At 37.2% G+C, this 24,054-nt stretch overlaps 1 protein-coding gene across 1 annotated transcript in view; it reads right to left on the bottom strand.

Annotated features, from left to right (window-relative positions):
* The window catches only part of DYNC1I1 (dynein cytoplasmic 1 intermediate chain 1), a 276,198-nt gene that overhangs the window by 53,652 nt on the left and 198,492 nt on the right, over window positions 1–24,054 (bottom strand). The window contains exons 10-12 of the mRNA XM_039878046.1: window positions 10,323–10,469; window positions 6,301–6,414; window positions 3,499–3,632 (exon numbers count right to left, since the gene is read on the bottom strand). Coding sequence (XP_039733980.1) covers window positions 3,499–3,632; window positions 6,301–6,414; window positions 10,323–10,469 — 395 coding nt within the window. The remainder of the gene's footprint in view (window positions 1–3,498; window positions 3,633–6,300; window positions 6,415–10,322; window positions 10,470–24,054) is intronic.

Genomic DNA, 24,054 nt, shown 5'->3' on the forward strand with positions numbered 1-24,054 from the left:
AATATCAGATTTTATCATTTAATTGTTTTTAAGGGGTTCCTCAAATTCTATCATCATTGATGCAGCTATTTTGATACAAAATGTATATTCTTAGATCTCAGAAGGTTTCATACTTATAATAAGACTATTCTATTATTGTGATGACATTTTTGTACATGTTCCATTTTAACTTCTTTTGCAGAGCCTATTGACTATAAAACCCAGACACTCTTGTACACATACCTTTATTCTTTCAAGGCAATTTCTTTAATTAGGTTGGCATACCTGAAAATGTAATACTTTGTAGAAACTCTTGTCACCACAAAATACTATGCCTAACTAAAAAAGTAACATGGAGAAAATGAAAGCAGAAGAAAAATTTACTAATCTACTAACTTTAAACTTTATGAGGGTTCATGTCTTGTTTTCTTGTCGCCAAGTGTGTAGCATGTAGTAAGTGCTCAATACATATTTGTTTAAAGAAACAACAAAGGAGAAGAGACAAACATGCTTTTTTTTCTAGCAGAAGCACAGTTGAGAAAGTGACATATATTTTGAAAGTTATCCACAGACATGTCACTTATTTAATTAAGCTGGGATTATTTCTAGCCCTCAATTATCACACAATAGTTTGCACACAGTCATACCCAATCAGAAAATATACCAAAATGCTATAATTAAAAAATCCATTTGTGTGAGGTGATAAATATGACAAGTACATAGGGATTGTAGAATCTAAATATTATGTCACTAAGAGTAAAAATGAACTAAGTTATTGAAACATTTGGGCTTCCAGAGCACCAAAAAATGTCAATGTGTTGAGCAAAATTTGAAAACATGAGCAAAGTACTGTAATGCGTGTCCTGTGTAACAGGCACTCAGAAATTATGCCCAGTAAAAGTGCGAACAGCAGTTCTACATATAATCCTTTAAATTTGTTCTAATGAACATGAGGAACTGATCTTTGAAGTGGCCCCTGGTGAGACTTCACTTGCTCTTAACAGCATCCTGAAAGGGTTTATAGGGTGCAAAATGAGGACTTCGTTTAATTTATGGAAGTAGATTTGCACCTTCTCTACGTTAGGTGAAAAATAGAAATCCCCCCCACCACCCCCTGTTGCCATATATGACCCATAAAAAATTACTACAAAGCCAAATGCTTGCTACTTTACGACTTTACTAAGATCTGCATTTCATATTTCAGATGAATGAACCAATGTAAAAGCATAATCAAGCATGCTGTATAAAGATTTGTGGCATGTACCATAGATATCTTTCTTTCGAACCACAGTGCATATTCTGATTATGTCTGAAAAGGACAATAGCCAAAATAATTTTACAAAATATTCATTATGTAAAAGTTATTTGCTACACAGAAACTAACAAATAAACCTGAAAGTTATCAGTGAACATGTTCTGTAGCCTTCATAGATCATTAAGGTCCTGGATTAAGTCAATTGAACCTATGCCCCATTGCTTGTAATAAATGTTTCCATAAAGCTGTGTGACTCCACGTTTGCAGCACTGCACTCTGTGTTCTCACATCACTTATGACATTCTACTTGTATTAAAGATATTTGAGTGTTTACTTTTCCCACCATCATTAGTTTTTTGAAGCTAGAAGCCGAGTTTAAATGATGTTTGGTGGGGTAAAGGGGATCAAATATAGGGGGATGGGGTAGGGTGAAGTGGGTAAAGAGGATCAAATATATGGTAGTTTAAGGAAACTGGACTTTGGGTGGTAATCACACAATAGGATATATAGATGTCAAGTTATAATGTACACCTGAAAATCATATAATTGTATTAACCAATGTTACCCCAATAAACTTAAAAAACAATCAAACAAACAAACAAATAAAACCAAAAAATAAAAATAAAAATAAAAATAAATGATGTTTGCATGCCTGGCAGCATCTAGCAATGCACTTTGCTCAAAGTAGGTGGGCAATGAATATTTGCATAAATGAACAACTTTATCAGACCTTTTTATGCTTTGATAGGACTTTAATGCATGGTTTTAGCCAGTTTTATGAAGTAGGACCATGGGCCTGGAACTATGAGGCATAACTTCCTGGTCACCTTTAAATCATGTGATCAGGGAAAATACTGCTTGTTATTATTTGCAGAACAGTAGGAATATCACAGCTCACATTGCGTGAATGGAAAAATCACAGAGTTGGGCCATGGATGCTTTTTACTTCTACAAATCACAAAAACACTGGAGTACGAACTTGGAACAATTTGTGGTTCCTCATTACATCTAAATGGCCTAGGATGAGTACAAGAGATGAAAAATCAATTTAATTAGACCTACTAAAGTGAAAGAGAAATTAAGCACCTAGGTGAACACAGTGAAGCTTTCAAATGATGCAAGGCCGCTTGTTAAGTCTTACATGCAATTTTACAATCCAGCCTAAATTATTGGATTCCACTTTATCCTGATGGTTTTCCACAGGGCATTTGCCAATCTCTCAATCAAGGCAGAGTTCTTATCACCTGGAAACTGCAGAGTGGCTTGTGTATCTCATAATATTCCAGCCTCTCTGACTGGGAGGAAGGGCCCTAGGCATTTCTCTATATTATTTGGATATTGTCATTTCTTTATTCCTCATATAGATTTTTAGTTCTTTACTTACTATGTGCCAGGCACCAGGCAGGGAATCAATGATAAAAAGGAAATAGTTTAGTTAAGAGAAAAATGGCAGGTGAGTGAGTAGTTGAGTAGTTGAAACAAAATGTGATTAAAGCTATTGTAGAAGCATATATCAAAATATATAAAATAGCAAACGTATCTGACAGCTTAAGTCCTATCCCATTTATTCTACTTTAATTTTCTCCATAGTATGTATCATCGCAAACCATATACTTACTTCTTTATTAGTTAATTATCTTTCACCCTCAACCAGAATATAAACTCCAGGTCTGTTTTTGTTCCTACTGCATCCTTAAGACGTGATGGTGCCTGGCACATGGAAGGTTCTTAGTAAATATTCCTTGAATAAATAAATGAATGAAGAAATAAAAATTCTATGGAAACATAAAGGAGGGAATGGTTTTCTTTACCCAACAGAGTCTGGAGAGGCTTCAGTGTGGAATGACCTCTGTGCTGGCTCTTGAAAGATGAGGAGGAATTAACCAGGACAAGAAGAGAGACATGCCAGACCCAGAGGAAGAAATCGAATGTACAAACTCATGGAGATGTATGGGAATAAACAATATTTGGGGACTGTTGTCGCTGCTGGAGCCCGAAGGCTGAGGCTGGAAAGGGGCAGGGAGTCAAGGGTCTTATATGATATGCTAAGAACCTGGGACTATTTTTCCTCAATGCAATTGTGAACTTTACAAATTGCTAATGACCAAAGCAGATGGATGCTGTACGATAATGAGAACTTGAGGTGGCACTTTGCATTTCTTCAGAAATGCCTTTCTCATAATGCAAGGTGGTTATAATCCTGAATGTGATAACAGATTTTCGGAAATGAAGAACACGTCACTGGTAAGAAAACAGAAAATCACCTTCCATGACGACAGGCCGTGTAGACCGTACCCTCCTCACTGCCAACCACGAAGTTATTGACGTCTCCCGTCGGGAAAGCCATTCCCGTAACAGCCACAGGCTTGGACTTATTGTACACCAGCTCCATGCTCTCCTACCAAAACACAGTGTGGTTACATTCCCTCTGTCAACTCCTTGCCATGCCAAAGACAGCATGGAAAAATCATTTGGCTAAATTGTCTGTTTGCTTTTCACACAGCGTTACAAAAGACCCCGGCTGTGCCAGAAACCACGCTTTACTGCCCCTGACATTCATGCTTCTGTGTATCTCTGGTTTCAGGCTGGCTGGATTTCATCAGTGTGCGCTGCTGCTTCTTAAGTCAGGCAGAGATGACAGGTGAGAATTTTGAAACTAATGGTGCAGAAACTAAAGATAATACTGTAATGGTTATACTTGTCAGCCCCAAGCTTTAATAAAACACACAATACCCTTGTATTTACAAACATTTTCAAAATCAATTGTTCGTGAGAATACACATGTATTAATATCACATGTACTAAGTACATTTGTCAAAGCAGGAGTGTGTGTCCTCCATGGACTAAAATTAGAAAGTTGTCAGTCAGGTCATAAAAACCAGATTTCAACTAGATTGGCTAGATTTCATGAAGGACAGCCATTGGGTGCATATGTGTTTAAATAACTGTTTAAAATAGTAAATGGAGTCTTCATATTATCTAAAATGATTTTCAAAATAGGGAATTAAAGTGTATTTTAAAGGACATTCTGCTGAATTAAATTTAATGACAGTGAAGAGTAATGAGTAATTAAGTATAACTAACTGATGTCCCTGATTATTTTTAGCTATTGACATCAATCAGCCTTCTTTGTGCACCTGAAGTAATTTAAAAAGTCATTCTAGGGCAGAGGTCCCCAACCCCTGGGCCATGAACCGGTACCTGTTTGTAGACTGTTAGGAACCAGGCCACACAGCAGGAGGTGAGCGGTAGGCAAGTGAGCAAAGTTTCTTCTGCATTTGCAGCCACTCCCCAGAACTAGCATCACCACCCCAGCTCCACCGCAGATCATCAGGCACTAGATTCTCATAGGAGCACTGGTCCCTGGTACCAAAAAGGTTGGGAACCACTGTTCTAGGGGATCATCATTATAGTTGCTTGGACATTTAGTCTTTTGTGCAAATAAATCGGGTCGCTCCAACCAAGGAGTCCATAAATCCAAAGTGCATGTGTGCTGTGGTCACATGACATGCTTACAGGATGTCAGAGTCACACAGAGTGAACACATCAGTGAGAGGGTGCTAGGACAATATAATACAGAAAACTGGACCATCCAATGGTTTGCTCCATCGATAAAATTAGCAGCGGGGAAGGCACTGTCTCTTTGTTACCCGCTTGGGACAGAGAGGGAGCAGGGCAACTGCTGGATGCTCCCAAGTCTGCCTGTCATCCACAGTCTTGCCATGAAACCCCCGAGCTGTGCATAGAGACAGGAGTCTGCAGCCATGCTAAAACTAATAAAAACGGTCTTGTAGCCCCTGTATGACTGACTTTAACCTAAACAAATACACGTTTAATCAGCAAATGGGGCAATTAAAAATTCTTAATTAGAGGGTTCACTCTTATATCTGTTTATAATCTCCATGCTTTTAAAAGAAAACAACATATTGTTGAGAATTTTAAGACAAAGCCATGAAATACCCACACACAACTCCTGACTTGTATATTGTTAAAGATCAGCAAAAATAGAGGAACTTAAATTGTAAGGAGCTTATTAGCTCTTTCCTTCTCCCCCACCTAAATTATAAAAAGACTTATTCAGTCTTAGCATTATCTACATTTTTATAACGCGGAAACTTATGGGAGGTTCCTTACAGTTTCTGCATTCCCTTATGTATCTTGAAACTTCAATATCTTCTAAAACTGTGAGAGACATTCTTGGGTTATTATTCCAAGAAGGAATAAAAATGTTAAAATTAAGAATCATCTTCTAGATATGTTTGACAATTTTCTTGATGTTTCCTCACATTTTTGTCAAAGGCTATAGCAATAAACTTTTGTGTTTTTAGTTGAAAGATGGTGAAGTACTTTTCCCCCACAAAGAAATGTAAAAATAGTGTGTAAAAGTGTGTAGGTATTTATCTTCTCATGTGTATGTGTACATACATATATTCTGCAAGTTGCATTCAGATGCTTTCCTCCAAAGGTCTCTTCCACTTATGCTCCTGTTTGGTTTCCATTAATGTAACTATTACTGGTTTGGAAACTTTGGAGCTCTTTCATTTTTGACTTCTCATTTGTTGATCGAGGAATGGCAGACGCCATAATAACAAACATTCCGGAGGAGAAAACAGATGGATTGACAGATTCTACATGCACACAGGCAATCGTGGAGGCTACGGATACAAGCAAGAGCTTGGGTTTCTGTTTTGCTGGGATACCTCCTCTCCAGGGACTGCTCTGTTGCACTCCCACCTCGTTTGAATCTGTTTAACAATGCTGTAGGATAAGTACAATTCATACCACAGGCAACTTCCATAATTACTATGCTTTAAAATGGATTATTTCATTTTCACTTGAAACTGACCTAAAGATTAACGTATTACAATAATTACATGATTTGTGGTAAAGGAAATGGGTTTTGGCTTCAAGAGGAGACTGCTGAAAGCAAGCCCCAGTCTTTCAAGTGCACCCATTGGTTTTAGCTCCTATAGGATGTGAGGGTTTGGCTTTTAGGAACTATGTTCCATTAGGCAGGCATCTCTTTTAACCAGGATGCTCTGATGTGTAGGGGAAAACAAACCCACCTGTGGAGTTGAGAGCATGTCCAGGCTCCAGGAACACATTTTACCATCAGTAGAGACAGTGATGAGGTTATGAGCATTCTGGGTCCCTACAACATTTACACAGTACACGGGATGCTGCAAAACATAAACATGGAGGATCAGACATTGATCCAGGAGGAAATGCTTCCATTTGAGTATCAAGCACATTACTCCAAAACAAGGATTAAAGAGTGACATAATCCAACAATAATATGAGCCTCAGGTCATTTGCCACTTTTGATTTGAACCTGATTTCTTTCTAAAAGCTCTGGAAGCAACATAGTAGTGGAAATACTTACAAAGCTTCATCTTGCTCAGTCGGATGCAGTGTAATGAAGCTGTAGGAAGCTAGAGCCAAAGAGGATTGATGAGCAGACGCAGGGCAGAGAGGTGAATCTGGATTACTTAACTGAGTTCCCACTGCCTAGGTTGGCTTATAAACTCACCATGAGTAATAGAAAAAGCCAGTTTTCAAAAGGGTGGAACTATTGACTTTTGGAAGGAATAAGTGTTACTAAATCCAGAGTTTAAGGAATTACGGTCACAGTGCCAAGCATTTGTTAACATTCTTTATAAAAAAGTGGTTAATATTCATCAGCCTCTTTAATTTGAGAGAGAGATGGTGGTGGAAATTATTGGCATGACACATCTAGTGAGATAAAATTAGGTTCTTTTATGTTACTGCAAAATCTAGGATAATGATAGATTTATTTTTCAAAATATCATTTGGGGTAGTATGGAGGCTTAGATTTGGCCAGGGCCTTGAGAAAGGCCATTTATACATCTCAGGAATTGTATGCAAGATGCTCTAACCTTTTGTCATACTCTAGTAGGTTATCCCACTCTGTACAATTCTAAATGGTAGGCTAAAATCATTTGCAGCTGCACATTAAATACTAAATGGAAGGTTAGCATAGCAGAACCTAGCAGTAATTTGGGTTAGATTTCAGGCAGCTTAGCCATCAGTGGCCAAACCACAACTCAGTTGATGCCTCTCTGTACAAATAGCTGACAGTCTAAGACTTACTCTTGATGAGTTACTATCCATAATACCTAGCCACAATGACAATGAAACAATCTTTAATATTAGAAAGTTGATGTTATATAAAGGATGGTTCCAAAACTATTATTATCATATAAACTCCTGGTCAGAAAGAACCATAATAATCATCTGGGGCAGCTGCTCATCTGCCTCTACCAAGAGGTGGTCCAAACTCTGATTAAACACCTTTCTTAAGGGTAGTCAGTTTTAGCACTAATTCCTGGGGAATTCTTCCCTCCACCAATGGGGATAAAGAAAGCTCAAGGAGATACTTTCAGTGCAATGTCCTCTGGGATCATACAGGTCAAGTCAAAACATTATTCAAATTATTGTTATATTATCCTTCCTCCCCCTACTCTTGTCTTACCCTAATTACTTCAACTATTCCTTGAATGTCTGGTTTTCAGTACTTTCCCCAATCTGGTCACTCTCTTTTTAATATACTACATTTTTTCTGAGTTCTTCTCAACATTGAAGTTCAGAGAATGAAACATAACTATCTACCTATACTCCGACCAAGAGAATTCAGAAATCCAGGGAGTATTGAATTGTCACTTCTCATGAGGTAAAAAAAATGCCTGTATTAATGCATCCTGAGATTACATTTGCTTTTTTAACAATCACTTCGCCTTTTTTACCCATGCTGATGGATAGTCAACTAAGTCCCTTTGTCTTTTTCGTACTATGTTCCTACAGAAACTTTCAAATGAATTGGCCTTAGTGGATCTGGACATCAGAGATCTGAAACAAAATGTTATGCTGATCAGGTCTAAATATCAAGAAGACTAACTGGTTGTGGGACTGTAGATAATGCTTTTCCCCAAGTCTCTGGAGTATGTGGAATCTGCAGCAGTGTTTAAAGCAAGCATCCAAAGGAAGCTTTGTATGAAAATCAAGTGTAAGAATGGATGAAACAAATTCTCACCTAAAAACAGCAGACTTAGCAAAACTGAAGAACGGGAAAGCAAGGTCTAAAAATTGTCAAATTAAATCTATTTAGTATTTTTTAGCAAAAATCCAGTAGGGTTTCTATGTTAATCAGCGAACATCTATAGAAATCACCAAGACACTAATAGAGTGGGACTCCTACAGGTGAGTTTAGTAGGGAAAGAAAGCATCTAGAAGAATGTACGGAGCCAAACGCCTAAAGAAGGAATGTGTGTGGTAGTCTCTTCCTGGCTTTAATCAGTACTACTGGCCTGTGCTTTCATGAGTAATAAAACTCAATTTAAAAGAAAAGAGTTGGATGTAAAGAAACCAGAACAGAAGCAGACACGTGGGCATACACAGACACAAACATATACAACTCTACTTAATGGAAAGAAAAAAGCAATGGTTCGGCACATATTTCCAGTGTAGATGCCAGATTGTTTTTTATTTATTTTAGGAATAAACTTACTGTGTGGCAGAAGGTTTGCTTTAATTATAATTTCCTGTTGTCCCAAATGCATATGTGTGGTGGGTGTGAAAGGAAATTAGTTAGTAATCCGTGGTGGGCCTCTTTTTCCTTAACCACTTTGGATCCTGATACCAATCAGCCAGTCATTAGTGGAAGTTGAAAGACAGTCATGACATTTACTGTGAACTTTTTTTTAAAGCAGTGACTTCAATAAAACACAGCAAAAGAGATAAAAAAGTTGTTTTATTTTCTAACAGAAACAATGTCACTCTGTTCGATAATAATCGAATTTTAGTTTTGATGATCACATCCTAAGTTATTTGAAAAAGGAAGATTAATGCCCGGATTTCAATTCTCACCAGAATCTTCTTGCTAAATATTCTAACATTTGGATTTACAATTTTTTGAAACTTCAGAAGGCATGTTCACAAACACACCAGATATATACATACAGGCAAGAGGTGATTTCACGCTACTTGAGCAAACACCTGCATCAAGCCCGCCTTTTCCTGGGTCACAATTTTCTGTTATTAGTTTGGGGAAATGGGGTAAGCATGAGCAATTTTCCAAGATTCCTAACAACTAGTTTTACCTTCATATGTCTTATACCCAAGTCAATCAGAATTAAAGCTGACCTGGTATTTTCAGTTCTCATTGTCAATCTATCTTATGAGAGTGGAAGAATTTTCCTCTTTATGGTCTATCTAAAACAGCTAGCAGTACTTTTTTAAAGCTAGAGTGGTTTTGTGGCCAGCAGATGAAGCAAATGAGGCAACTATGTTAAGAAAATTGAAACAATAGTAGAGCTGTTTCCTTGGGCATAATTTGGGCATTTCAGAGAAAGAACATCAGTTACTCTGAATGTCAAGGTAGCACGGATTGATGGAGACATGCCTGTCTTCTCATTCCTCCTAACAATTGCTAAACATACCTGTCATTCTCTTAAAGGAAATGACAGAGTAGTTGTCTTCCAAACACTATACTGAAGTTCTTCTGCTAAATTATGGGTAATGGTTTTGAGATGTTGACTCTTAACCTTGGGGATTATATTGTCACTGTAGACTTTACCGTTGAGACTTACATCACGCATTCAGGAATTTAAAGTCATAGATTTCCTCTAATTACAAGTGGATAAGGCCTGTTGGCAAAAGTCTCGTGTACCATCCCTAGACATGAAATGGTTACTCTTCAGGGTGTGTCCAAAGTCATGTTTCCACCTTACAATGTAAACATGAAGGGTTTCTTTAGGAAAACAATTTCACAGATGCCTGTTCCAAAGTTTCTCCCCGTATCCTTTTTTATTTTTAATCCATCCTCACTGGTGGCCTTTGAGACATCCACAGAGATCCTATATATGTGCTAAAATTTGTAAAATATTAAGAGATTTCTCTAAACCCAGTGCTTCCTTCACCTACTTTTCCTCAGCTTTATTTCAGTCAGGCTGCAATCACTATAAATTAGATACTCCTAACTTAAAGTTAATGACAACCTTGTACTTTTGTCAATTATCCCCTCTTTCAGAGCTTGGATGGCCAACAGGGATGTAACAAAAGCTCGACTTACTGTGTGTGCAGCAGCTGACAAGGGTGTCCGCTGCACTGGCGTCCTCCGATGACTGCGATTATCCCACAGGACAATCTGGCCTGAGTAAGTCCCACCAACCACCAAGTTGGGATGGAAACGAGCAAAGCAGACTGACATCACAGAGGACTGTGAAAATAAAAGGGAGAAGGGAGCATGGTGAAATGCTGGGAGAAGGTTTGTTTCCTTCTGAACAGAAAACAGTTTATCACATAAACTCAATACATCCTGGAAAATATAAAGCAATTAAGTGCATAGTGAACAGAAAATTCTGTGCATAGATACAGACTTGCCCTTGAGAGAGTGCCAACAGTTACCCCTTGAAACCTGAAATTTAAAGTCCTGGGTATGTCATCAAATAGGCGTAAAACCTATCTGATATGCATCATTGTTTTGTGGTCTGGAAAGCTTGGTTTATGGACATTTCCCCTTACCAATGCAATTGTATTAGAGCTAATATTAATTACCCGCTGAAGTCTTTACAAAGCAATTCTTTACTCTGAGGCCATGGCCACATCAAGTTATCTTATGTACAGTGTTGGCAAGGCTTTGAAGATTTTGAGATGGGGTGCTTTTTTGTCTTTTCAGCTTCAAGTAGACTTCTAGGAAGTGTACTGACCTCAGACTGATCCAACAGGTCCCTCCCCAAATTCCCTCGCCTCCCGTGGGCTTTCTCCTGACCTTTATCCTGCCCACTTCAGACAATTCTTAATGTTATTCTTTGCCTATTTTAACAAACAGTCAGAAATGGATTTCAGTTCAGCTCTGCCATGGCCTGTCATAGCATCATGAGTGTGGTTTCTGAAATTCCACAAAAGACTACTGGGCACTACATTTTATGGGAAATTACTTAGCTGAGACAGAACCATGATGTACTTAAAATCAGACAAGTTGACTGTTTCACATCTGCTAAAAAGTCCATTTTCATTCCTGCAGTGCTTTACATGTTCGTGTTTGTTTGTAGAAGTAATTTTTTAATAAACATATTTCATCCCTTCATTTAAATTTAATAAATGATCTTATATGTAACAAAGGCATTGTACAAGGCATGATGGGAAGACAAGAGTAGTCACTGCCCTCAACAAACTCGTGCCCTGGTTAAAGAAGCTGAAAGGCATGCAGGCAGATGAACAGAGCTGCTGCTGGTCCATACGCATTAGTCCACGCCTTTGTCTGAAATAGAAAAAGGTGCCTCTCTACAGGGACATAGTCATGTGGGTGGGTGCATGCCTTGGCAAGTGGAGACTAAGGGGAATTTTTGTGCTCACTTGCCCCTCCTAATTTTTGTCCACACTTGACATCCTGCAAGTGTGCAGGACACAATTTGTGCACACAAGTAGCAGTCTTGAATGTGGTACATGCCTGTCACTAAACCATAGGACTGCGTGTATGTGTGTGTGTGTGTGTGCATGCACGCACACACGTTGATGTGTCTTGTGTATGTGATAGGGGAAGATTTGTTTTTGCAAAGAGAGGGGAGAAAAAGAGGAAAAGTGTAAAGGGTGCGATGGTTAGACCTCACAAAAGAAAATGTATCACCCTCTGAAGTATATGTGGGACATTTAGCGAGTGGACAGAAAAAGAAACAGGCATTCCTGAGAGACGGATAAAGAGAAGAAAAGACTGGAGGCACCCAAACAGAAGCTGGTGAACAGCCTGCAGTCTGGTTTGGCTGGAAAAGAGCTCCCGTGGAAGAGGCAGGTAGCAGGAAATGTGGCTAAAGAGGTCACCTGGGCCAGACCAGAGAGGGCCTTGAATGGCAGGCACCTAAGGATGTTTTTCTGCGGGCAACAGTGAGAAATCACAGCTTTCTGACAAACAAAGTGAGAGGATCAAAGGTTGTAACTGATAAGCCAGCAAAGTAAAGAAATGACTGAAAAAAAAATTACGACCTCTTTCTGACAGGAAGCTAAACATCCATTTCTAAAAAGATCAGATCTATTATCAGCCTAAGGCTTTCTAGTCAGAAACAGTCTCAGATACTCTGAGGGAGAATCAAGAATGTGGACTATTTTTCAATGTCATGTTTTCCTGGTTTGAAATGATTTTCAGTTCCAATGCCTTGAACATGATTCAATAGAGAACATGCGTGTGCCCCAATCTGGTTTTCATAAAGTTCAAGAAAAACTCTCAATAATGATACTGAATTAAAGAAAAAGAAAATAATGCTGGTCAGCTTCTTGTTTTACACATCCCACAGAAACGATTCTTAGTTTTCAATTGATGAAATTCTTATGTTGTTTGAGCTATGTTGGAAACATTTTCTTTAAAGCTTCAGAAAGACTTAAAATTATCCAGGTGGTATCAACAATTGAATTTACCAAAGCTCCAATCAATATGGATAAAGGAATGTCATTAAATTAGAAAAATCCAGAATTCAACCACTTGATTGCTTCTGTGTTTCAGTCAAATACCAGCACGTACTGCTCCAAACCTTACACAGCTTGTTGAGAGACTAAACTAGAGCAAAATATAAAGTGTGGGTATTTCTATGAGGCTGAAACACATAGTTGGCCATCAATTAGACTCCAACCTCACGAAGTGAAAACTCTTAATTCCTACTTTTTCATTCATTCATTGGTTCACTCTTCATTCATTCATTCATGAAACACCTAGTGCCCACTAAGTACTAACTCGATCATTTCAAAAAATTTCAAATGTCACAAAAGCCCTCATCTCGAATTCAGAATTCTGTTCGCATTTAATAAAACGTTCAATTAATGCTAAAAGAATTCTGCCATCATAAGCTATTCTATTTTGCTACAAACCAATCTTTACAATATCTCCATAAGGAATAAAGTAGACATTTTTATTTTATATTTGAAAGATTTGAAATGGAGAAGTAGCTATGTAATTCATCCATTTCACTTATTTTTAAGCTTAATACATTAATTATAGCATTTTAGAATATATATTAAGGTTCAAAACAGATCTCCAAGGTATGCCACATTTGACATATTACCATTCATATGGAAACATTAAGGCAGTATGATCTCAATTACCTAGATGTAAAGTTTAGAATTTGGTCATTTCTTGAGATGTTTCTAAGTACCCTGACATTTGATGTAATGGTGGCAAACAGCTGAATGATAGAATTTTTTTATTTTTTTGTCCAAATACTTAAGTTCCTTTTGAACAGCCCCCAACTACAGCCCCGACAGAGAGAGCCCCTCTTCTAATTTGGAAAGTATGCATCAACTCCCTATGAGTAAAGTGTCTTGGAAAAACGCCCTGCAACCTCCTACTGTTCATATAGCTACTGATCTAGTTGTTGTCAATTGTCATGGAATTTATAGACTGTCAGTATAAAGAGCAAAGGATGATATCATCTTGTCAGTTACAACTATTCAGTAAAGGGTAAAAAAGCATTCCAGAAAAATTGATTGACACTAATAAAATATGTGTTTTTTTGTTGTTCTGTTTTTAACCGTACATTTTCTGAAGCCATATTCTATGAAAAACATTAACAATAATGTTATTTTAAAAAATTCATCACTTTCCTAGGCATTTAACATTTTCTATTCATTCAGTTAATCAGTGTCACAATAAAGCCTTATTAAATTATATGATTAATACAATTTAGACAAAATCTATTAGAAACAAGGTTTCCCTACCTTGTGATCCTGGCTCAAAGAATATGTATCTATATAGATATTTTTGTAATTTTAACTTTGTACTTATTTTATACTTTAAAAATTAGAGAGTTAGAACTATTTTGAGAAACAATGTATGGCCTTTAAACATTCAAATCAAGTAGTTGACATGAGTGGAAAATCATGATGAAGCTGACAAGAAGAATTTTTGGATGATGTTAACTGTCTAATCAAAGTAAGCTTTCCTGACACTACAGTTGAACTCTGTTTTCTATGAAGCTAGTGATTTCATTGATGTGGGCACGTTGACGGTCAAATCAGGGGCCCAGAAATATAAGTTCATATGTTAAAAGCTTGATGTAAAACCAGCGAGCCTGACTAACTACATTCTAACTCAAGTAACATAGAGACAGTTTTGCATGAGGAACCACCATTTCTAACAGGATGAGCATCACATTCTGATTATTTGTATACTATAATCCCCCCAAACTGGGACAAGCAAGGTTTTGAGACTACATTTTGAGAATCAGTCATCTGTGTTGACCATTTCTGGTGTCCTCTGCAGCCGCAGAAGCCCAGAGGCTCCAGAGGAAATGGTTTGTTAATCTTGAGCAGACAGCCTGGATACCGGCCGTCCCTGGAAAGGCGGCACTCCTCTTTATCCACATTGCCACATGTCCACTTGAGCACGAGCTGACCCATTGAACAGGGTTCCACACCCTTATCATCTGTGTCAAGACAAGGCAGTTTATGTTACCCCATTCACCAGGGAAATTCCACAGAGACGAGACCAGTGGAGACTCCACTTTCAACGTCTCCCCCTGCTCACTGCACACCACCGCGTTGAATTCCAGTCGACCCCAAGCTCTCCTTAAGTGGCTGTGAAGGCTGTTTTCTATTTTATAGAGCTAATCCAGGCCAGCTTAGGGATGGCACTTCCCCTTAACCACAGACCAGATGCCTAGGACAAAAAGCCTTTGGTCATTGCTGGCTGGGCAGCTCGTCCCCTATGTTCACATTTGATCTGGTTTGTCCTTCTGTGTGTGGCATTCTGCCCACTCCCCAGCCACCATCCCTGAGTGAGAGAAAGAGGGGTTCTGTATTCAAAAGCATCTCCTATTTCAAGTACCATCTCTTCTGAGGAGAGGCTGGTCCCCAGAGACGGAACAGCCATATTGTTGCCATATGCTTTTTAATGATGGCTGACATTTTATTTGCCTAAAAGCAAATGCTTAACTGTCAGAGGGCTCTGAGGCAGACAGATCAGATGCTTCTGGCTACTAGCGAAAAAGTATATATTTCTGCAAGTACCTAAGAAACCCACAAAGATATTTCTTTTGTTAATGGAAATACATGTAATTGGAGAACACTGCTATCGAAAACTCCTCTTAAAGGCAATCACATAGCACCAGGCATCTGACTACATGCAAGGCGTAAAAGTGGTAGAGCCAAGACATGAGTCATGAGTTGGGCACTTAACTTTGATTGAAATGAAGGGGAAAAGTCTTGTTTCCTTCTGAGCTCTCTTTTCCTTCACCTAAGCTACTATCCCAGGGTGCATACTTCATTCTTCTAAACTCTGAGAAGAGTGAGCATCTACTGAAAGTTATCAGCCCATTAGTAATGGGGTGCCCAGGAGCAAATATTGAATTAGCTTGCTTGCTACTTCTTGACTGAGTTTGTATTTAAAAAAAAGGAGGAAAAAAAAAAAAGAGAGAGAGAAGAGCTGATTCTAAAATTTGATTTCCCAAAGATTAGAAACCACTCATTCCGATGACTTTTCTTAGAATTCCTTGGACTTTTCATGCCTTTCAGTACCGAGACTTTCATGTGGGCCTAGAGCTCTGTGCTGAGAATATAAACGTTAGTGCACAAATCACAATGAGATGCCAGTTCACATCTACTAGGATAGCTATATTTTTTAAATGTTTACATGTCAATTATGATCAGTAAACCTGGGGGTAGGGGAGAAAATAACTTGTGTTAGTGAGGACAGAGAGAAATCAGAATACTCATACAATGTTGCTAGGAATGTAAAATGAGACAGCCACTCTGGAAAACAGTCTGGCCATTCCTGAACAAGTTAAACACTAAATTAACATATGACCCAGCAATTCCACTCCTAGGTATATACCCAAGATAACTGAAAACATATGACTGCACGGAAACGTGTACACGAATGTTCATAAGAGCATTATATTCATAGTAGCCAAAAAGTTCAAACAACCCAAATGTCCGTCAACTGAGGACCAGATGAAACATATATTTTTTTATTATATAGATTTAAAATAAAAATATTATATAGATTAAAAATGTAGATTAAAAATCCATACAACAGAATATTATTCATCAATAAAAAAGAATACAGTACTGATATGTGCTATAACATGGATGAACCTTAAAAATATTATTAAGTAAAACAAGTCACGAAAGGCCACATATTGTATGATTCCATTTATATGAAATGTCCAGACTAGGCAAATCCATAGAAACAGAAAGTAAATTAGTGGTTGCTTAAGGGTGGCGGTCAGGGGGAGGATGGAGAATGACTAACGATGGATATAGGATTCATTTTGGGGGTGATAAAAATGTTCCGGAATTAGATAGTGGTGATGGTTCACAACTTTGTGAATATATTAAAAAAACACTAAATAGTATACTTTAAAAGGGTGAATTTTATGATATGCGAATTATATCTCAATTTTTAAAAAGGTAGTGTGCAGACGTTGTCCTGATCTCATGGAGTTTACCAACCTTATTTCTTATCTTCAGGACACATGTCTGCACTATTTTGATCTTTTTTTCAAACAATTATTCAGTCCTCTTTACTTTCCCCTGCACATCTTCAGTTTTTACTCTCCAAGAGGCACTGAGGTGGAAAGGGAAGGCTGACACACTTGGAGTCCCTACAGTTTACTTCCTGCTGTGACACCTGTTAGCTGTGTGAATCCTCTAAGCCTTAATTTTGTTTTGCAAATTTTCAAATTATTTGTTTTAAAAAATTATGATGAAATGTACATAACATAAAATTTACCATCTTAAGCATTTTTAAGTATACAGTTCAGTGGCATTAAGTACATCGACATTGTTGTGCAACCATCGCCTCCATCCATCTCCAGAACATTTTTATCTTCTCCAACTGAAACTCCATACCCATTGAACTAATTTCCCACTCCTATGCTCCTCTCAGCTCTTGCAAGCTCCATTCTACTTCCTGTCTATATGAATTTGACTACTCTTGGAACCTCATATAAATGGAATCATATATAATATTTGTCCTTTTGTGACTGCTTTGTTTTACTTAGCATAATGTCTTATAGCTGTTACCACACTCAGATAGTACTACAAGTATTACTACATCCATGTGTAGCATGTATCAGAATTTCCTTTCTTTTTAAGGCTGAATAATATTCTATCATATGTATATATCACATTTTATTTATCCATTCATCAGTCAATGGACACTTGTGTTGCTTCCACCTTTTGGCTAACATAAACAATGTTACTATTAATGTGTGTGTATAAATATCTCTTTCTGACTGCTTTCAATTATTTTGGGTATATACCTATAAGTGGAATTGCTGGATTATATTTTATTTTTAATTTTTTGAGGAACTTCCATACTGTTTTCTATAGTGGCTGTATCATTTTACATTCCTACTAGCAATAAAAAAAAAAAAAAATTCAATTTCTCCATATTCTTACTAACACTTGTTATTTTCTGCTTTGTTTTTCACATCCTAATTTGAATGAGATGTCTAACTTTGAATTTTCAATTCATAATAGGAACACGATAGTTCTTGCCCTGCTCAGAAACAGGGCATTTTCTTTGCTTCTTTTCCCTGGGACTGCTGGAAGATTTTAATTAAGAAGTGCAGTTTAAAGACTGATAAAAAATATTCCCCAATATAGAATTAGAAATGACTACTTTGTGATTCAAAGAAACATTTCTAGAGAAAAAGAAGGTCCTGAGGACTCTTCATTTTGCTCAACGAATCTTTCCTAAACAATTCAGTTAGTAATATTTGATCCTGTCCTGATGACCTGGGTGAAGAAACTCCTAGAAGTGTACTACACCTTTTGTTACATGTTTAACTCTTCCGAGTCCTTATTTTTGACAACCCTTCCCCTCTGTCTGGGACATTGATTTTCTCTCTGGTTTCACATATCCCCATGCCTAGTTATAGCTCCTGTTGTTGATGGCAGTTCCAAGTCCTGACATTTACTGACTTTGGAAAATGAATTAGAGGAGAAAGAAGAAACAGTGCAAAGTTAGCACCAGAGATAACTCTGCAGTGAAAGCCGAGATTATATTCATTATTATTTATATGCATACTCACAGAGCAAGGATGGACAATTTAGGGGAATTTAGACTCTGTATCATAGTTTATAATCCCTTCAGTACAAATACTTTTGAATACAACAAAATTCTAGGGCAATGGGATAATTTGCACTCTATTTCCAAGGAGAGTTCTAAACTTTTTTTTTTTTAACCATATTTCACACCTCGAATCAGAGCTGGAACCTACTTATTTGTGACATGACTTTATGTCTGATTATTACTAATTCATCCTACACAGGTTCATAGTCTCCCTCAAGCTATTTTCTAAATCAGTGTTACTCTAAATTTGCCTGTATCTTAGCAGCATCTGAGGAGCTTTAAAAACTTCCCTGATGATCAAGCCATATCCTATATCAATTAAATCAGAATTTCTTGGGGGCGGGGAGGAGGGTAGGACCCAGGCATCAATATTTTCAGAAATTCCATAGGAAATTTGATGTGCTGTCAAATGAAAAGTACTGCTTTAAATCAATGGTTCTCAAACTTACCTGAATATAAGAAGCACTTAGAGAGTTTATTAATAACACAGATTCCTCCTTAAAAAACTAAAAACAACTACCATACAACCCAGCAATTCCACTTCTGGGTATTTATCAAAGAAAGTGAAAACACTAACATGCACTTCTATATTCATTACAGTCAAGATATGGAAGCAACCTAAGTGTCCATCGATAGATGATGGATAAAGAATGTGTTATACACATACACAATGGAATATTACTCAGCAATCAAAAAGAATGAAGTTTTGCCATTTGAGACAATATGGATGGACCTAGAGGGTATTGTGCTAAGTGAAATTATGTCAGACAGAAAAACAAATACTGCATGGAATCTAAAAACATAAAACAAAACAGAAACAAATTCACAGGTACAGAGAACAAACTGATGGTTGACAGAGTGGACAGGGAGATCGGTAAACAAGGTGAAGAGGAATAAGAGGTACAAACTTCCAGTTATAAAATAAATAAGCCATGGGTATGTAGTATACAGATACGGAATATAGTCAATAATACCATAACAACTTTGCACAGTGACAGGTGGTTACTAAACCTATCATGGTGATCATATCATAAAGTATATAAATGTCAAATCACTATGTTGTAGAGCTGAAACTAATATAGTATTGTATGCCAACTATACTTACACAAAAACAACAGCAACAAAGAAAAATACCCCACAGATTCTTAAGTCCAAGCCTGGAGCTACTGAATCAAATTTTGAAGAAGCCTAGTGGTCTGTGTATTTAACAAATACCCTGGTGCTTTATATCATTGAGAAATTTGGATAACCCAGATCTAAAATAATGAATTAGAGAATGGCCTAAAGTCACTATGGGATCAATTTCCTTTTCCATCAACATAGGCCATGCCGGGATGTTTTCTTCATAGGGTCGGTCATGTGCCATTTTCACAACCTGCCCAAATGAGACACACATGATACGATAAATATTTCTCTACTACAATGCCATCGCTCCATTTCCCTTCATTTTAGCTGCTCCTTTTCACATCTCTCTTTGCTTCCCCTCCCCTCCTAAATAATTAGGCTCTTAGAAAATAATAAAAAGGATAGTGAAGGTTTAGGTCCCCACTCCCCTTTAGCATCACTCTTCAGGCTGACATTGAACACCAGAGAGTTTTCTTGCTTATTACTAGGAGGGCTAATGATCATTATCATCGTTACACCAAGTGTTCATGATTATTCACTTGTGGGGGTGTTCCAAAACTTTTGATTACCTACTAAATGCCAAATATGTTGTATATATCACTATATCAATTCTATTAGGTAGGTAATTTTGCCTCCATTTTTTTTCAGATTAGGAAACCCAGCCTCAGGCAAGTTAAACCAAAAGTTTAAGAGCAAGTGAATAGTAAGTGGTAAAGCCCAGATTTGAACTGCAGCCTGGTTTATATTGATTTAGAAGCTAATAAACTGTGAAACGTTTCATCAGTTGAATGCAGGTGCATTTTCTCATTGAAATACACAGCCCCACCTCTTGAGTGTCACACTTGTGACATACTATGGGACTGGTAATCACAGACTAAACCTCATGCATCCCCATGTGGCAGGGTAGGCTTTGGGCTCCTTGCCCACTACAATAGCCTTGGCATTGCATCTCAAACCTCTCTCTAGTTAAACTTCTGCTGCTGATGTAGATAGATATTGGTCACCTGACTCAGCTCCTGGCCTACCTACAGGTGACAACAGAGCTAATTAGCACCAATTGTGGTAATATTTACTATAAGGCGAGTACTTCCTGCTGAGAACTGATTGAGACCAATTAATCGTTTCATAGGAGTCTACTGAACAGCTAGCAGCAGGAAACCAATTGGGTCACTACTGACAAGCTCTGTGATTATTGTCATTCTTTTGGGAGAAAGTACTTTGTTTTCATCTTGTCATTATGCAGCCAAACCAAAAATGCCATTTCAGTACAAGTTCTTCTTAAATGAGTATTTATCCCCCAAAATAATTATGTAAATTGGTATTAATTATTGTGGAAAGGGAAGAGTTCTTCTGCATGCTTTAAAAAAGAAAAGAGACTTCCTACTTAGAGACACAGACATAAGACTTGGAGAACAGTCTTCTGAACTCAAGAAATATGAAATAATATGCATGCATTTTTAAAATAAGAGATTCATTAGGAGATAGAGTCATCTTGGGCAAAATGGTAACATTTTAGAAATTAAAAAAAAGAATGGCCTATCTTTAAAAAAAAGTTCAAAAAGCAATCATCAATAAAAAATTTTAGGTGCATTCCATCCTCACTTGTATCTGAAGAGTCTCTTAAAATACTAAAATTCAAGGTGAAAAAGAGAACTTTACAAAAAAAAAAAAATTGGTACATTCTAGCTAAAAACTACCCAACAGTAAGTTGAAGAATCTTGATAACAAGATCTTTAAAATGCAAAGCCATTCTTAGAAAATAACTGCTTCAGACTATCAACTACACAAGCCATTGGAAGACTTCCTGGTACCAGGTGTCAGACTAGATATAACATATTACACTGCAGAATAACTAGGAAATTTCAATTTCCTTATTTGTAAAAGGACAGTTTGTTTCCTTAGCAAACTTTATAAATGGAAAAGTGGCTCTCAGTCCTATTTCAATTCTCACAGCTAGTATGAGTTCTGTAGAAAAATCAGCACAAAAATTATTTTTTTATTTAATAAACTTTTTATAATAGTTTTAGATTTGCAGAAAAGTTGTAATTATAGTACCATTCCTCCATACCTCACCCGGATTTCCCTATTGTCAACCTCTCCCCTATTATTACATTAGTGTAGTAAATTTGTCACAACTAATGAACCAACATTGGTACACTATTATTGAAGTCCATACTTTATTCAGACATTCTTAGTTTTCTCTTATTGTCCTTTTTCTGTTCCAGGATCCCATCTAGAACACCACACTGCATTTAGTAATCATGTCTCCTTAGGTTTCTCTAGGCTATGACAGCTTCTCTGACTTCCCTTGTTTTTGATGACCTTAACTGTTTTGAGGCATACTGGTAGGTCAGGTATTTCCTAGAATGTCCCTCAGTTTGGATTTGCCTTTTTTTCTCCCCTAGACAGAGATCTTTTTAGATCTTATAAAATATTAGACAAAAAAAAAAAAAAATCCATGACTTGAGATCAGCTGCTGAAAGGGAATTATAACATACACACGCATTGAACATTTAAAATTGTTTACTTCAAAACTACTATGGATAAAGCAAGGTGAGGATACGCCATTGTATCTGACAAAAATGCTCACTGAAACATTCTCAGGTCAAAGAAGCTTTTGCAGTATAGACTTCTGACCCTTTACTAACCCTGTAGTGCCACTTTTTCAGAAAATACAAAACCCAGGTTGCTATGCTTAGGCTGGAATAGGGATGAGGTACAAGCTGAAAGCAAACTTTAACTTTATAAAAAGAACAAGAAAGAAAAAGAAGAGATGAATACATGGATTGCTTTATAGATTAAAAAGCACCAGCTTTCTTCAGATCAAATATTTAAATCCTGCTTAATTAAAAAAAAAAGGAAGTTGGTATTTGGATATGGCATGTGTTGACATCCAACACTTTGATTTAAGTGAGTATAAACTAGAATGAACAGATTATTTAAGAGAAGAAGAAAAGTTCCAATTTGACAGGAAAGAGAGTATAGGCAGTATTAACTCCAGTGCTTGTTAAAACATGAAGAATTAATAGCAAAAAGGGAGGGAAGAATTGTGAATGTCTCCAGTTTAGTATCTTCAAAAATGCTTGGGGTTTCTGAGACTGGCTCACCCAAACCACATGAAAGTGACACGAAGGGATGCAGCTACACGAGTTCTCCAAATCAAGACTGGGACTGTTCCACTTTTCCCATCAAACCATCTTACTTGAAGTGTAGCCACAAATTAAATTTATTTTTATTTTTTTTGAAAAAGTACTAAGTCCTTGCAAAGGAGGCAAACACAGAATTCAGAAATATAGATCCCTCCCCCTGTCCCTGCCTCCTCCCCTTCAACTTGATAGAGTAAGCCATGTTTAAAAAAAAAGGAGCCAGCTTAGTCTGTGACTTTCCTTGGCAATTTGGCTTTCAGCTAGAGAATCCAATAGAATACAGGTATTGGGTCTTTTTTTTTTTGCAAACACAATAATAAATAGGCTAATCTGATTTAGAACTGTTGTATTGGCGAGAATGTCTATATACCATTGTACGATACATAGATCTGTGTCTTGCCTCTTGGGCAATTTCTTCTTGAATTTATAGGATTCAGTTTGTGCTTGAGGAGGTAGAAAAAAGAAGGAAGAACATGCCGTCTCTATATGTCTCTCAACAGCCCCTGCTGACAAAATAAATGTACATTCAGAGGGTCTACCCAAAACGTTATGGAACATCCCACATTAGATCATTACCAAGTTACTTAGGTCAGAAATTATAGAGGGACTATTAAAAAAAAAAAAAAAACAACCTACAGTGTTCCACTATATATAGACTCTTTGTTTTTTTTTTTTTTTTGAGTTACTGTGGTGTTTTTGCCAGCTGTGACAGTACATGGAATCACTTAGATTATTTTAAATTTAGCAGGAAAATAAAAGAATTTGGTAAGAATAGGTTTTTTTTTTCCTTACATTAAAACTATATGGTGAGTATAGAACTCAGAGACACAAATAGGAATTGAGGTCCTATAGACAAGAAGCAATGTGGTTCAAAGGCAGAAGCAGTCTTTGTCTCTTTTTATCTGCCTGGAATTACTTAGTTATGCTTATGCCTAAGGCACGGAGATGAACCAGATGACCTCTCAGGACTGTGTCTAGCTTGGTGGTTCTATTGATAAACTGCTACTTTGAAGTACTGAAAGGACTAGAAAAAACTGGGTTTAAGTGCTTGCTAAAAGATCGATGCAAGAGACAAGAGTAAACTGATTTTTGTGACTGTCATCTAATTCCAAGTCCCACCCATCCCCCGATTTCTACACCAATGCTATTTCCAATGAAGATTCTTTGATGTTTAACGAGAGACTCCAAGACAGAGTGACTAGAGTGTGGAAAGGGACAGAAATCTGTCCTGGTGGTTTATTTCTAAGCTGAGATAAATTCCCCCTTAACATGACGTTTACACGTAGTGGGAAGAATAACGAATAAATGGGTATTAAATTTCCCAGTGTTCAACATGAGCTAGTTTTTAAAAGAACTAAACAATAAACAAACTCAGAGACAAACGAAAATGTACGAACAAAAATTCCTTTGGGATTAAATTATTAAATTTACAGCACCTCAGAGATTTATCTCTGTCCTTTTTGTCCCCC

The sequence above is a fragment of the Pteropus medius genome, unplaced genomic scaffold, assembly GCF_902729225.1.
Source record: "Pteropus medius unplaced genomic scaffold, Ma_sr-lr_union100, whole genome shotgun sequence".
NCBI classification, from domain to species: Eukaryota; Metazoa; Chordata; class Mammalia; order Chiroptera; family Pteropodidae; genus Pteropus; species Pteropus medius.